A 16,344-nucleotide genomic window follows, 5' to 3' on the forward strand; every position below is an offset into this window, starting at 1 on the left:
GGCCGACATTGCAGGTTGTGCGAGCCGGCTTACCAACGCGGTGACGTCACCGCCCTTCCTAGTGAATAGCGGGGACCTCAGCCTCTAGGTTGAGGGGGAGATTTCCCTTTAGCTCAACTGGCTGGGTCCCTGTTGAGTGCCGCCGGAGGCCCGGGTTCAAGTCCCCAGCGGCGTGGGTACATAGCCACGTGAACCCAAGAGCGCCACAATAGAGAAGGCAATTGTGAACACGTGTTCAGTTAAATCTCAGCCTGCACTCAATAGTGGTTTCCTGACCTATGAAACATCACCCTAAAATCGCTAACTGGATACAGAGACAACAGGGAAGAGCCTGGTGTTTAAAGGGAGTCTAGTCTAGAGGAACCTGCTGGGGTACTTACAAAAATACAGAGACACACAAGCACCCCCCACCACATAATGAGATACCATCAATACACAATGAATAAGTTCTTTAAAAAACACAGAATCCTTAATAATTAGCATTCCAAGAGTCATCCACTGCTAGCTAGGCCAATCTGGGTCTAATTAAGTGCAGGACGGACACCACCACCCAGTGTGCTTTCGGTTAACTCTATACATTACTCTGGAGAGACATTCATAGGGTCCAGTAGACAGAACATTCTGAAATCCAGTCCAGTCCAGTTTGGTAGTTATTAACTTATTGGCACAACGATCTTGTTCAGCTGCTTCTGGAAGCAAAGTACAGGCTTCAACAGCATAGCTGGGTAGCTTTTCCAAACTCCCATAAAGGTTTTCACATAGTTTCCATTTGTAACATAACATCACTTTATGAGACCTATACAATTTCTTGCATCCCGAATTAGTCTTTTCGCATACCCCAGCTTGCTCTCTATGAGACACAGACAGGGAGAGAAGCTTGGGGTCAGAACGCAGGGTCAGCCATTGTACAGCGCCCCTGGAGAAGTTGGGTTTAAGGGACTTGCTCAGGGGCCCAACGGCGTAGGATTCCTCTGCCGGCCGGGAGATACAAACCGGCAACCTTCCAGCCACAGGCCCAGATCTGTAGCCTTATGTTTCATAGTTGATTCTGAAAAGTCCACTCCTTTGTCTTTTAGCGTTAAATGTGTTTAGAAGTTTGAATGAAGTCTTCAAGGTATAAATTAATGATGCTTTTAAATATTTAGTGAGAAAGCTTTTTTTTAAAAAGAATGAATCTGTTAAATATTTTGTGATGAAAGTACACCTGTATTTCTGAATTGTGCCTGCCCTGCCTGGCCATCAGTACGTTGCGAAACCCTTTTAAACTAAAAAAATGATTTAATTGTAAAATATACAAAACTTGAAAAAGTCTAGAAAAATATATAGTTAAGACATATACAATTCATTTACATTAAAAAAAAGCAGGAATCCATTTTGTGATTGTAGAAATGATACAAGTACTTAACAGGATGAAAAAGTGTTGATAAAATATTTTCATCCTACATCCATTGAAGACCCTGTATTGGTTGCACTGTTAAACAATAGCACAAATTGTATACAGATTGGGATATCATTTTTTAAACAGACTCAAAATGACATACATATGTAATAGGAATGCAAAGCCAAATAATACTGTCAAAAATTAAAACATAAAAACTTCTGTCCATAAAATACATTAAAGTTAAGGCTGGAATCAAAATGGTCTTGGATGAACTTTTCATGAAGTCAATTCCTAGTCAATTCTTACTTTATTCTTCAACAAGGAAATAAGATGAAAACTGATCTGCATAATTGTACATATCACTGCTGAAAATGAAACAGTTGTAAAAAGAAGGCAATGATTGGCTAATTAAGAAGATATACTGTTATTAAACAAAACGTATGCTATGCACATACAGTAAATAACCATATTCAGCACCAGGTATTAAATTAAACGTGTAGAAATAAAACCCCATTGCTTATCAGCAGACATTCCTCTTTGATTTTTCCCTGCCCATCAGTTGAATCAAACCAGACTAGAACTGTGCAGTGGGTCAATATTGGCATTAGCAACCATTTTGAACCAAATATGGCTCAGCCAGTCACAAACTCAAACCGAGAGCGAAATCTTCTGTTGAGTTAAGTGTAGCACAACAGAAATCAGATAGTGACCTGATAATGAAAAAGTCATTTTTTTATTGCTAGAGCCCTGTCTGGCGCAAGCTTACAGAACAGCTGAGCTTGTTTTAAATGCTCCATCTTTGATGGAATCCTGCCTCCTGGAGTGTCCCTCTTTCACAGCTGTCCTTGCACTTCCCATGGAGACCTGCTCATTCTGCAGATCAGCAGGACACTACCGCCTGGGAGCTCTCATGTGGGGGCAGCGGTTCTACTTCTTGGGGCTGTAGCTGCTCAGCGAAGAGCCCTGCACATATGTGAGAATGGCGTTCTGCAGGAAGCTGGCCCGCTGAGCCTCGTCGTCGCGGATCCGCTGGATCTCCGCGTCCCGCAGCCTCAGCTTTTCCAGCAGGGAGGCGATCTCGCTCTCTTTATCCAAAAGCGCCTCTCGGTGGCGGCTTGCTATCACTGCAGAAAAGTCAAAACAGTTTTTCTTTTCACCACCAAAAACCCGTAACACAGCCAGCACATGGAAGGAAAGAAGAATGCCCGGCTTATGTGAAGTAGCTAACAAATGAAAGATGACACTTATGGTTTTGATGGGACACTTCTTTCTGGAGTATGAGAAACATCTGATGACATTAGATGAACAGATCAATTAATTACATCACAAAACACATTTTACACAAATTCCTACTTGAAATATATATATATATCTAATCGCCACAAGGAGGGCCTTAGATGACGACTATAAATTTACTAATATCCTTCTTATAGGTGTACAATGTTCCTTCTTGAATACAAAATATATACAGACAATGTATGACATGCCCTGTGGCTTGCTCTTTCACCAGGGTTTTTGATTGTCAGGAGCTCGAATGTCTCTTTAAAAGAAATACATACCTTTCATCTCCCGCTCCAGGGCGGCAATTTTTTCCTTCAGCCCCGCCTGGGTGGTCCTCTCGGCCTGCAGGTGTCCAATCTGCTCCTGCAGCTCCACCCGCACACGGCTTACTTCCGCCACCTTTTCCTGCTCTTTTCCTGTCAGCTCCTGGACACACACGGCACCCTGTCACTGCTTTGTGACGTACTGTACTGTACAAGGTACTGTACACACAGCCTGGACTTCACCCAAGAAGACCAAGAGATTCTGATCTATTTTTAGTTTCCCCAAATTTACTACACATTAAAATACATGTTAAATGTCAATTTAACTTGTTAGCATACATTTTATCTTTATTTCACCATTCTCTCCCAACCCTCCAAGTCTGGCAATTAAGTTTGAAATTCTCCAGGTTTCTGGAAGACATGAGCTAGTGTTTTTAATGGTGTTTCTAAAAGGTGTTTCATATAACCTCAAAAGTCAGAGTAACTCTTAAAAGATCACCATCTTTTTTGTCTCTTTCCATGATGAATATAAAACAGCCAAGGAATTCTAGAAGTACTTTAATTTTAGTGTTCTTGTAAGCAAGGTGTTATTTAATTAACTTGAACATCAAATCCTAAATCCTAAAACGTTGCTGCATATATTAACATAAATTAACATAATATTTCAAGATTCAGCAAGTATCAGTATATTATATTCCTCACTGTCAAGTGAAAAACAATATTTTCTACAGATTAACTTACAAATGAGAAAAGGGTAAAAATCCACCTAGAGTAAAAAAGTACAAGCTTAGATTAAGTTATTAAAGTCTCCTCAGCAATGTTCCTTTTTTTCTTTAGGAGAGACACAGCTGTGAATCGTGTCTGAATCAGAGTGCCAGGGCAGTTATTAACTCACCTGCTGCAGCTCCTCAATCCTCCTCCTCAGCCCATCCATTTCCAGGGCCAGCTGGCTGTTCTTGGCCTGCAGCTCTGCTGCGGTCTGTTTCTGTTGGGCACAGAGCCCCTGGGCCTCATCCCGCGACTGACGCAGGGCCCGCAACTTCTCCTCCACAGCGCTCAGCCGCTGTTGCTGGGGAGCAGAGAGAGGCAGGGTATGTCTTGCTGGTCCGTAACACACTGAGATTTCACAAGAAGGAAGGTTCAGAACGGGATTTTAAGTGCCTCCATCAATACAGTGTACCCTAGACTTACAACTTGTTCTTACTAATCATTCATTTGCCTTTTATCCCAGGACGACCTGTTATGGTTACTGTTATCAGCGTAAATGTGTTTTTTTTTTGTGGTACATATAAAAAGATAAGTCGCATTGTGAACAAAAAGAACAAGAGCTCAAAACAAACATTAAAAGATAAAAGTGAGTGGAGAGCAGCACTGTAGTCCACTCTGGACCCAGCTCAAGGACATTGTTTTCTTTTTTAAATACAGCATGACATCTACTCTTATTTCAACAATTACATGTCTTAAATTAAATATATGTCCCCCTATCATCTCAGAATGAAAAAGACCTATCACTCAAATTAAATAATCTATTTTTACAAACAAAAGGGTAGATTACCCAAAAAATGAAACCTTGATTAGTAATCAGCCTACCAAGCTGATGTAAAAATCATTAGATGTAGATGTACTGAGATAAAATAAAACACACATTTTATTTGGTTCACTTGGCTTTACCATTATACAAGATATCTTACAATATCACTCTTGTTATTTTCAGTACTTCAGGCTACAATGGAAACATTAGAGAAATGAACTTGGACAGAATGATCTTCACATTCAACTCCATTCACTGCCATGTTCATCTGACTCTTCATTCTGTGACATCATTTCAAAATTCCATACAATGGATATGTTCAGCTTTGGCATTCCGGACCTCGCCAGCTGCTTCTCCAGCGTAATGATCAACACCTGCACTGGCTCAATGTTTGTACTTGCTACAAGCAGACTGGTCAATTAGCTTAATACATTATTTGCTTCTAAATTCTACCACAGACACTGCATATCGATCACTTTCCTACCTTAAATACATCAGCAACAGAGCCCCTAACCCCAGAGAACACTCACTAAAAACATATAAAGAAGTTTAGAATAAACACTGGTATCCTGTGTCTTAAATTTGTTACTTCACTACAACATACTGACTAATGTAAGTTTCAATTAATATTAAATCATCATTAAAGATGAATCCCTTAAAAACAGAGACATACTGTATTTAACAATCATTTTTACCCTTTAACTATTGACTGACTATGTTTTAGATGCAGCACACCTAAACGTTCATTTTCTGTTAACATACATATTTACACTTTTCTAAACAGAAAAAAAACACAAAAGCATGTTCTTAATTCACCTTCATATAAACAATGCTACAAACAAAATGAAGTAATACCAGCAGAATTAATTTTATGGTTTTATAAACTTCATATTGGTAAATTGAGAAGCCAGAGTCAAAACAGAATGTAATACAGTCTCTCTTGTCTATAAGAGTTAGCAGGCCCGTCTCCTAAGCAGACAGACTTAAAGGTAAGAAAACACAGAGTGTCTCTTCAGCTTTATCACAGAGAAGGTGCTTTCTGTGGCAGCGCATAAAGACCTTCAGGCAAGAATGTATAGAGCCAGGGTTCTTAGAGATGGCTTTTCTTGCCACAACAGTCCCTGTTTTGCTCTATCTTCTTTATGCAACAAACCATAATCCACTGTCATTTGAGATAAATAACACTTTTAACTACCAATTCCAAAAGTGTTCTACATGTTCACATTTGCCTAACAAACCCTCCCCTACACCCCCATTTGGATCTGAGAATACTGTACATTCAAATTACAACCAATTTGTATCCTTCTTATGCAAAAGTCAAACAACTGAAATGCTAACAATTACTCTCACTGTTCGTTCTACATTTGGAATCACCAGTGGTCTTATTACAACCACCACCACTTTTGGAATTGCAGATTGATTTGAAACACACATTTCCAGCAGCAGCCCATGTGTCCCAGCTCAGGAGAGAGCGAGACACATGAACATGCTCCTCTGACATACCCGCCTACAGACCCATTCACCATTTGACACACATCCTGACTGTGAGTGCTTATTGAAAAAGTGGCGGGTGTCTCAGTAACATCACTGCAGGCTGGCAGATGCCCAGCACAGGAGCCGCTGTTTTGACAGAAAGCCCAACTGGGCATCCCAGTCACAGTCAGGTAATAATGTTTTCAGTGTTCGGGCTACATCTTACCTCCTCCAGCCGCACCTGAGTGCGCACCTTGCCCAGTTCCTCGTCGGCCAGCGCTCTCTCGGACACGCAGGCCGCTTTCACACGACTCAGTTCCTGAAGGAACAGAGTTTCTACAGTACTGTTCTGCTCTGAAGCATTTTGGCACTTTTCTGACTGGAAATCGTAAAACTGAAATGAAGAATGTCTTTTGGCATTTTTCAATGAAACGTTTATAAATCAATTTCAAAACTGCACCAATTTATTCCTCACACAAATATTTTAAAAAAATGCATTATACAATACATATTTATAGAACACTGCTGATGTATCTATCTTATTTGAACATCACTACCTATAACTATTAAAGGACTTCTAAATCTCCTCAGTCACTGGATGGTAAACTACAATAATGTTAAGGAAAGGATAAGGATAGGATTAAGGATACGGAAAAGATTTCCAAAAACTCCTCCCAAATGTTTTTCCCCTGGACTTTCACCTTTTATTGTGGTGCATAAATGTAACACGTATTTCTGTCATTCCCTCACCTCTTCTAGCTGAATGCGCAGAGCCTCTAGTTTCTGAACCCTGTCCTGCAGTGTCCTCTCAGTCTCCTCCAGGTGTCTATTCAGGTGATCCACCTGTGTCACGACAAATAACTGAGTCACCTTAAAATGACAGTTCTATTATACTTAGCTCAGACATAAATGTTACAGAAAATACATACCATACTGTATTTTCTGCGTACACAACATCAAGGAACTCAGAACTCGTATCAAATTTACAAATAGGCATGCAGGAAAACTGCAGTTGTAACTATAGAAATGTCTACACATTAAGGATTTTTTTAATGAATGTGTCAATACAGCACTGTTCTGCTCAATGACAGGAAACCGTAACTGTAATGCAGTTCAGTTGCTGTTCATGTGCTACATACTCTGAAACAACAGTTGTTAACCTAGAACGCATCTCTAACATTCAATAGCCATTTATTTCTTAAAATGGAAAACTGTAGCACACAAGATGACCAATAAATAAAATCAGTACAATTTCACCTAAGCTTATACTACAATACAATGCATTGATTTGACTAAAAGATAGACATTTGATTTAAACCAAGACATTGGCCTGACTCAAAACTTTGACACAACAGCATAAGAAACCTGAAGAGAACAAAATGGTGCTATCAAACACTGGGTTTCTAATTCAGGACTGATGGACAGATTTTTCTGAAGAATTCTTACTTGAAAATACCAATCTCAGGCAAAACAGATAAAATTACAAATAATCACAATTAATATATAGTGCAAACAACAAAATCACAGTAAGTACTACAATGAAAGAAAATTGGAAAACCTTACTCTTTCACATCTCAAACAATATTACAATATTCACAAGAATTTACACATGGTACAAATAGCTAGGTAGCATAGCATCAAGATGTTGACTTTACCTTTTTATTTTTGTGATTGGAATCACCCCAACACAGCATCAAGACTTTATAATGTATACTGTATAATGTATATGTTGTCCAAGGTATACAATGTGGAATTACGTGGAATCACTCAGCCTACACCTTGTTTCCAGCCAGAAAAGTCTTCATACAGTACCTCTTTTTTATGCAGATTGTCCAGATCGTCCTGAGCCTGCTTTGACCGTTTCTTCTCCATGCCCAGTCGCTCTTGAGCAACAACAGAAATAAACAGTATTTGTAAAAGCCCTTTAGGAGACCATTTTACGAAGTTGCGGATCTGAAACCCTAAGGCCTTTGAATAATATGCCATTCCACATAAGACACAGCATAATCATGAACAAGCAGTACCCTGACCGCAGGTTTGAAAAAGCATGACCACTTGTTGCGACTCTTGGGAGCCCCCATCACCATTGTATTAAGCTGTATATTTCTACTCAGAACTAAGGCAAGCTTACATCTTTCCTGTGAAAGCATTACATATTATATATATATGCTCTTATTGTCAATTGTCACTGTGCCCAGCACACACAGGCAGCAAAGAGTCAACTGATCAAAGAAAGCCTCAAGGATGGGTAATGCAATCCAGACAAGACTGCTGGAGTATGTGAAGAAGGTGAGTTATGCCGATGTCTCACCCTCTGCCTGTGCCAGACGCAGTTTGAGCTCAGCACTCGTGTTGGTTAGCTCCTGTTTGAGTTCGAAGATTTGATCCTGCTGGGCCTTACACCTGCGCTCCAGCTCCTCCACCTGGTATACAGCACAGCACCTAAGCACTTCTATTACACACACTGCATATACAGTATCCCCTGTTCCTCCAGGGGATTACTAAACCTGCTATACCTGTACAAAGGGTACACATGCAAAATGAAATGACCAATAAAGCCATTGGAAATGAGTAAAAACTACCAGCAGGAACTTTGCTCTATGCAATGACAACGAAACACAAAACTTTCAACAGAAGTGAAAACTATACGGAAGTGCACTTGAAATCAAGAACAAGAGGTATGTGCATGGGGATTCCCAAAGGGCTGACCACTGTGGTACATTTCCCAATCAATCAGAAACTAAGAATCCTTCACTTCTGTTCTTGGCAATGTGCACAAAACTACTAGTCAAGATCCTACTCTTTTACAGTACCTTATCAACACAGAATAATCAATTGGGATGTCTCTGCTACAAGGAAAGTTAATTAATGCAGGGTTCTACACAGGAAGATATTCCCATAAATCGCCTACTTGCCTTGTTTTTCAGTTGAAGGTTCTTCTCGGTCACAGAGTGCACCTCACGAAGACGTTTTCCTTCTCTTATAACATTTTCCTGTAAGACACACGAATCCCAAGGGGGTACTACTTAATGTAAACATCAAATGCCTTAAATCACCTCTTTTAATATAGTCAGTTCATGCAATGCACATGCTACAACGTTTTAACACACAGCAGCTTGCTGATTACCTGAGTCATTCTGACAACATACGTTGTCATTGTTTCCCATAGCTTTTTCATTCAGGTTTGTTAGTGGCTTTTCTATGACCTGGAAAGTTAACTGAGGAAAAAGGTTTTCCTGCATACCTCTTGCTCTTTCTTCAGTTCACGGGAATGACGTTCCTTCAGCTCCAAATTCTCCATTTGCATCCGGCCAACCAGCTCTCCCAGGTCATGTGACTTCTGCTCTGATAGAGCCAGGGCGGCCTCAGTCATCTGGAGTCTGTGTGGAAACAGGAGCACAGACAAGGCTGAAAGCCCACCTGTTGCCTGTTGCTCACACAGTACCGTTCCTTGAAACAATGTTTGAACAGTTCATGACAAAACCTCGTTTAACCCCATCACACATATTACTAAAAAACTGATCTGAAAACACACACAGGATAGAAAATAGGTCATTTTAATATCCATTAGGACAGTGGCTTGCACCTATGGTACCATTTGTCGTCTGCAGGCCTGCAGGCCCCCCCACAGACCCTGTTCTGCACAACCTTAGTCTCCTGCTACTGAGGACTGTATTTAATTTGACATCTGCTGCATGTGTTCATTCATTGTCATGCTGGAAGAATGATTCACAGGTAGCAGTCTATAAAAATGTTCAGGAAGGGCCCACCTTCATGATTGTTATAGTAGCAGCTTGAAAAAGAGATACTTAAGCAGAGAAAGCTGAAGATAACTACATTAAGGTGTGTGCACTTAGAGAAAGGACCCAAAAGAACAACAGTTTTGACTATGGCTCCATGTCACATACACTCAAGATCTTAATTTAAAAAAGTCCAAGTGATCATTCTGGATTGTAGACATATTGTAGCTTTAGATATTATACATGCTGAAAAAAAAGGGTCACAACAGAATAGAATACTGTACATAGTTTTTACTCCCAAAACATTGGGAGAGAGAGGGTTAACCATCCAATGGGGAGCATGAGCAGAGTTTCACACAGCCCCTACAAAACAGCTTAATTACCACATGTCAGCTCCACAGAGCAGGTGATGATTACCCCCTCAGCCTGCCTGCCTGCCCACCCCCTCCTTTCCTCTCCCCTCCCCCTACCCAGCTGTGTGATACAATCCGGATACCCATCACAGAAATGCCTGCAGCACCACACTGTAATATAATATCATTCAGATGCTACTCCCTGGATTAATCCAAAGAATGCAGCCAATTGTCTCGGTCCTATTAATATCTATGTATCCACTAAGAGAGACGTCCGGCCACAGAGATCTGCCTCTACCAACTAAGTTTCACTGATATATACCGACAACTGCTGCTGTTTTTACTGAAATAATAGCAGTGCAAAAAAGGAAATGGGTAGAACCCTTCTCTTGACCTTCAATTTAGTGGCACAATTTGAGCCATTAAAAATATCACTTATTTTGCAGGCCATGCACAAAATCTGTAAAAAACAAGATGGAAAATAAAAACATTATATCACAGGTTTTCAAGCAGAGTCATAGTTTTGACTAACCTTGTGTAGTATAATTAAATCATAATATGCACAAAAAATTTAAACAGTTGAAATACATGAATGAAATTAATTTAAAATGAAATGTTTGCGCATGACGGATTCATGATGTAAATTTAAGATGAACTGAAGCATACAAGTACTACATTTTAAAACGTTCCCCAAGAAGTAGCCATTTTATTAAGGCAGCATAGAAAAAATACTACTTTTTAGTTTTGTTTTGTCTGTTTCCTACTTAAAAAGAAAAGTTAGACACAAGCAGACACCAGGGCCAGTTTCTGGACTGTGGGAGAAAACTAGAGCACTGAGAGAAAACTCACACTAAACACAGAAAACACTCAAACTCCATGCAGATAGCATCCCAGGTCCAGAATTGAACCCAGGGTCCCAACGCCTCAAGGCAGCAAAGCTAACCACTGCGCTACCCAACTAAAACCATACATTTGTCAATTACAGAAACAGACCATAAAATAATTAAACTGTAAGAAATGGAACCCATACAAAAAGCAGAAGCTTTCCAAGTAGCTTACTTGGCTTTGAGAGAATTCAACGCAGACTTCCTTTCATTCAAGGCTTCTTGTAATTGACTGACATGTAATGCAGAAGTCCTAGAAGAAAAATAACAAGGGAAATGAAAATAACTAAATAACTTCAATGCAGCTCTGGATAACTGGCACCTTCTATTGTATTGGCATTTGGAATTGAATAGCCCTCAAAGCAAACGGGCAGGTGACTCCTCAGTATGGTCATTCTTCACCTGAACCTTATTCCTACTACTGTAAAGGGTTGGCACTACAGCAGAGATCTTCCAGACAGGGTGGATTCAAGGTCCATCTAATTCTTGGTGGAGTATGGATAGCTATCATCAGGAAAGTTTTCTTTTCCTTTTTTTTCCCCCCAAAACACCTCACCTGCTGTGTCTGCCCATATCATCTCGTTGCTTATCAATTGTCTCCATCAGGCTTAAGAACTGTAGAGATCAATCAAGAAAAACATTTTACAAACAAATCCATCACAGCATCTCCAGAGACTGGAACAAGAACATAGTTCTGAGAAGGATCACTCACAGAACTGCTCATTCCTCTCAGGTGGGCCTGATGGCACAATGACAGTATATTAAGTGCCTAGGATAGAGGGGTTGAGTTACAAGTGCATTAACCCCATGGTAAATGTAGCATAATGCAAAATGCCCCACTGACATCAACACCCACCCACCTGCTGGCCCTTCTCATCTTTCAGATTCTGGATCTCCTTGGTGAGCACCTGGGTCCTGCTGCGAGCCTCTCTCAGAGTGGACTGCCGGTCAGTGTTATGGCCTGTGGACTGCTCTGTGAAGACAAATAAACAGCACAGGAGGCGCTATTACACTCACACACTGCATTAAAACACACATCACGTCAGTTAGATTTTTTGTCTAGGTGAGAAGATGAACAGAACCCTGAGGTCACTAGTTTTTGATTGAAACTCAAGCTGACAGGTAGGGAAATCTCAATGTTGCTACAGGAAAAGAACGAAAAATTGGTCTTGTTCTGTTTTAATAAGGCGGCACAAGGAGGTTTCGCATCCTATTCTGCTTACCAACAGCTTTTAGAGTGTCGCTGGGAATGTTGTTTCCTGCCATCTCCAGCTGTAGAAGTGTTTTGTTGTGCTGCAACGACTCCAGTATAGAGCGTCCCCCCAGGAGTCCAATATTGTTCCACCGCAGATCTGGAAACAAGTTGAAAGAGGTCAATTAGGCATGAGTGCATTTCAAACAACAATAAAAGTAAAATGAAGTAGTTCAGGTGGGTAGCTGTGTCAGCATGCGTAGGCTGCAAAGGAACACGTCATAGGTTCATTCCATGTTGAAAAGAGAAGAAAGAAAACACATTTCGGCCGTGGAGCCTTCTTCAGCTACAACCGAAAGGCTTAAACAGAGGAAATTTTGAATTTTGGAATAGCTATGTGAGAGTCCTGACCTTAACTGAATTGAAATTGCGGCATGCCATGAAGCAAGCTGTTCCTGCAAGACATCCCAGAAATATCAATGAATTGAAGTAGTTCTGTAAAGAGTAATGGCCAAAATCGATGTGCAAGACTGATCAGCAGCTACAGGACACGTTTAGTTGAGGTCACTGCTGCTAAAAGAGGTTCCATCAGTTACTAAATCTAAAGGTTCACATACTTTATCCAACACAGACAGCAAATGTTTAAACAATTTGTTCAATATAGACATTAAACATACAACTGTTTGTGTGTTATTTGTTTAACCAGATTATGTTTATCTATTATTATGACAGAGATGAAGATCAAATCACAGAAATACAGGAAATTCTATAGGGTTCACAATCTTTTTCTCACTACTACGTCTCTAAAGCAGCAGCATTGTAGGATTCAGGAGAAGTGAATGAATTGGTCAATTTAAGTTAACAGCTAACTGATATAGGATATTAAGGACCTACTGTATATGGAGTGGACAGACCTAGACCAAAACAAACCCACCAAGCTCCTGTAGTGTGCTGTTTCGCTTCAGAGCCAAGGCTAGCTCTGCTGCCCCCTGGTGATTGATCTGGTTGTTGCGCAGGTCAAGCTGTTTCAGACAGCCATTGGAGCCGAGCCCCTCACAGAATATTGAGAATGCTTCATTCCACATCCCCAGGGCATTCCACTCTAGAACCAGCCTGCAACACAGCACCAATCCACGCTAACCACAGTGAAGACCGCATAGCAACATTCCTCTAAATGTGAAGTAATTTTGAATAGGTGTTCAAACCTTTAAGGGAAGTGACTGTCTAGACTCTAGAGAGTTGGTGTATCACTAACATGCTTTTGTTTGTTGACCAATGGCAGAAGTAATCAGTTTATCTCTCCTCCAAGCATGAAAAACACTTAGGAGACCACCCTAACCACAAGATTTGAATCTGTTGGTTCTGCAGTGCAAGGAACCTTCATTTCTCAATTTACCATTCATTACATTCTCCTCACCTGCGCAGTGACTTGTTGTGTGCCAGTAACTTCCCCAGAGCTTCTGATCCTGTTGCTCTCATGTTGTTGCCCTACAACGCAAACAGACTGTGTTTAATTTAGCATTGCACCCTGGACCATGACATCTGCATGGTCATCATTGCAATTGCACAGGATGTTAAAGGTGAAACCAACTGCATTGTTAAAAATAAGCAGAATAAAACAAATGATCTAAAAAACTACAAAAGAATTCATAGTAAGAATATGTATTAAACAAGTAAAGCATTTATGAAATGAGAACGTGATTTGGAAAACTTTTTGTGATGTCTGAATAATGTTATTTTGTGATGCTATAAAAAGCCATTTAGGACAGTTTCATAATTAACTACCCAGAATGACAGAAAGAACCACGTGTTTCATTCAACAGTTTAAAGCAGAAAAATTACAGGCACCCCACCTTCATCTTCTTTAGAAACAAGCCTGCAGTTACTATGTCAAGATTATACTGCTTACCTTGAGATCCAGCACTTTAACCGTTGTGTTGGAACACAGGCCATGCAACAGCAGCTTGGCACCTGAGATTGACAAGAAGAGGAATGTCAGTGACACAGACAGATGGTATAAAACCCTACAGAGCCTCTCTCACATTTACATTTGTCTCCCTCCTAAGGTTAGGCTCCACAGTAGAAGAGAGCCAGAGGTTAAGAACAAACAGGTGCCATCTACTGCAAGATTATTAGTGGGGATTCTACAGCATGAGGATGAATAACATGAAAAAAACAACTGTTATTAGTGAAACCATTTAAGGGGAGGAACTGGAAATTAAAGCCTTGGGCAAAACTTAAAACCAGACTTTCTGTATTCACTCTGGGCTTGCATCAAAACAGCGACAATGCCCTTTGCCACTCCATTGTTCCCTATCCACACAGCACAGAAAGAATTAACTAACTGCTGGTCTAAACCAAATGTGTCAAAGAATACGAGAAAGACAAAGTTCGACATTTCTGCCCCACAGTGCGAACAAAACCTGCCCCAGCGTGGTGCCAAGTGAGAGGGACAGGAGTGCAGGGCCAAGCCGGCTCACCTTCCTCGCTGAGCATGCAGTCACTGAGCACCAGCTCCGTGAAGAGGACATCGTGGCGGAGCACCTTTGCCAGCACGGCGCAGGTGTCTGTCGTGAGGCTGTTTCCGGCCAGGTCCAGCCTCGTGCTGCCCGCCACCCCTCGCACTTCCTGCAGCTGCCTGACCACCGACTCCTGAGGCTCCACGCTGCCCTCCTTGCACAGGAGCAGGAACGCGCGGCGAAAATCCTCCATCTGCCCCCTCTGCTCTTCCACCACTTTACTCAGCTGAGCACCTGAGAACGAAATGAAAGAAACACAACGCTCACCCAAAAGAACTAGTAAACACACTGTACATTTTAAAACCCACCCCACTATTAAGAGCAAAAACATGCCCTAACTCCCTATCTGTAGGTTTCTTTCCTTTCCAGTCTATTGTACCATAACTTCTCCTTCCACTGTGCTGCTCTAAAACAAATGAGAGTCCTAAATCAAATGTGCTATATAGCTAGAAATCACCAAGATTTTTTGTTTTGCTCATTTCCTGAATAAAACTCGATAAGATTCTTGAACCAATAAGCTATTTTTTTTTAAAAGGCGAGCTACACCTGTTTGTTATAATCAATATAACAGTATAACAGGAAACTACTACAGTATGTACAGTTCCACTGAATCAACCCGCAAACAACAGAAACTGAATTCTTCAGTTTGAAAATAAATCACATGGTTTTTTTTCCCCGTCACCAGTCATGGAAGTTGAAGCGTCAGAATTTTCCATTAGTGATATGAGGGCTTCAAGTCGCAATCAGCAGTAAGCTAAATCAACACTGACGGAGCTTAGATTCAGTAAGGCGATCTACCACCTAGAAATTAATATACGTCAAATGAACGAAGTGACATATTTGACGCAATAACGTTCATCTCATGAAAAACTGTTTATTGGATTACTCAATTTTCACACTGCATTATTTTGTTTTAAAGGAGATTATAGATCGCTTTTATCAGTTGTAGTTAGGAGTCCATTTAAAGACAAATCGTTTTTAAATTTGCAGCCATGAAGCGTCATTAGATTACTGACCACCATACCCATACACTTAAATATATCGTCTTTACTCCTTCTATGATCTGGTTAGCTTCACCATTTTACGCCAGTTTGATATTCCTTACACAACTGAAAATACTTTAAATTGAATGTTTATTCTTTTCGCAATATCACTTTTTCAAAACAAGCTGATGACAGACTTATACTAAATACATTGCAACTATCGAAATAAAGAGGAAATTAGATGCCTACATACCAGATAAAATGCATATCAGCTGCTTATCATTTTTTCTTAAATTTATAACCTTATGAACTATTACAGAACTCTTTGATAGATGCAGATTCGCTTATTTAGATTTCAGTTACTTGCAGCAAGTGACTCGTTGACAGTTTGTACGAGGTAACCAGGAAGCGGAGTGGAGGACGGGAAGTGCAGTTCCACAAATCTTTGCAATGCATTATGGTACAAGTAGTTTTTGTTAATTCTGAAAGGGGAGACAAGAAATGTTAAGTCCTTTATCAGTTAAATAAAATAATTAGAAGCAAACAAAGGGGTTACTTTAACTCTCGTTTTCTTTATATAATTTCATCTGCAATCATAAGGCTTATATGTATAACCCACATCACAGCCAGTTAATTATTTAATGCAGGACTTCTCTCCTTGTGTTAATCTAAAAAAAGGGGTAGCAGTATTCACAGTTGTCTCAACAATGACAATCAGTATGATAATGCAAAGTATGTTTTTTT

The 16,344-nt window shown here is 40.4% G+C and overlaps 1 protein-coding gene across 3 annotated transcripts; it reads right to left on the reverse strand.

Moving 5' to 3' along the window:
* Positions 1–1,356: 1,356 nt before the first annotated feature.
* On the reverse strand, positions 1,357–16,026 carry lrrc45 (leucine rich repeat containing 45). 3 transcript variants are annotated; one of them, XM_088599702.1, is made up of 19 exons: positions 15,854–16,026; positions 14,579–14,851; positions 14,008–14,069; positions 13,516–13,586; positions 13,033–13,211; positions 12,130–12,258; positions 11,767–11,879; positions 11,619–11,675; positions 11,463–11,521; positions 11,082–11,159; positions 9,174–9,309; positions 8,845–8,922; positions 8,241–8,352; positions 7,742–7,812; positions 6,680–6,772; positions 6,156–6,248; positions 3,821–3,994; positions 2,941–3,088; positions 1,357–2,505 (listed from the first exon to the last, which is right to left on the reverse strand). In XM_088599702.1, the coding sequence occupies exons 2-19, from the start codon at positions 14,808–14,810 to the stop codon at positions 2,309–2,311; spliced, it is 2,082 nt and encodes a 693-aa protein (XP_088455828.1). In that variant the 5' UTR covers positions 14,811–14,851; positions 15,854–16,026; the 3' UTR covers positions 1,357–2,308. The 3 variants fall into 3 exon arrangements, with proteins under 3 accessions (XP_088455828.1, XP_088455831.1, XP_088455829.1); XM_088599705.1 differs by lacking the exon at positions 11,619–11,675 and having other exon boundaries at positions 11,815–11,879; positions 15,854–16,025; XM_088599703.1 differs by lacking the exon at positions 11,619–11,675 and having other exon boundaries at positions 15,854–16,025.
* Between the last annotated feature and the right edge of the window lie 318 nt (positions 16,027–16,344).

This window comes from Lepisosteus platostomus, chromosome 11, assembly GCF_059453375.1.
Source record: "Lepisosteus platostomus isolate fLepPlt1 chromosome 11, fLepPlt1.hap1, whole genome shotgun sequence".
NCBI lineage: Eukaryota > Metazoa > Chordata > Actinopteri > Semionotiformes > Lepisosteidae > Lepisosteus > Lepisosteus platostomus.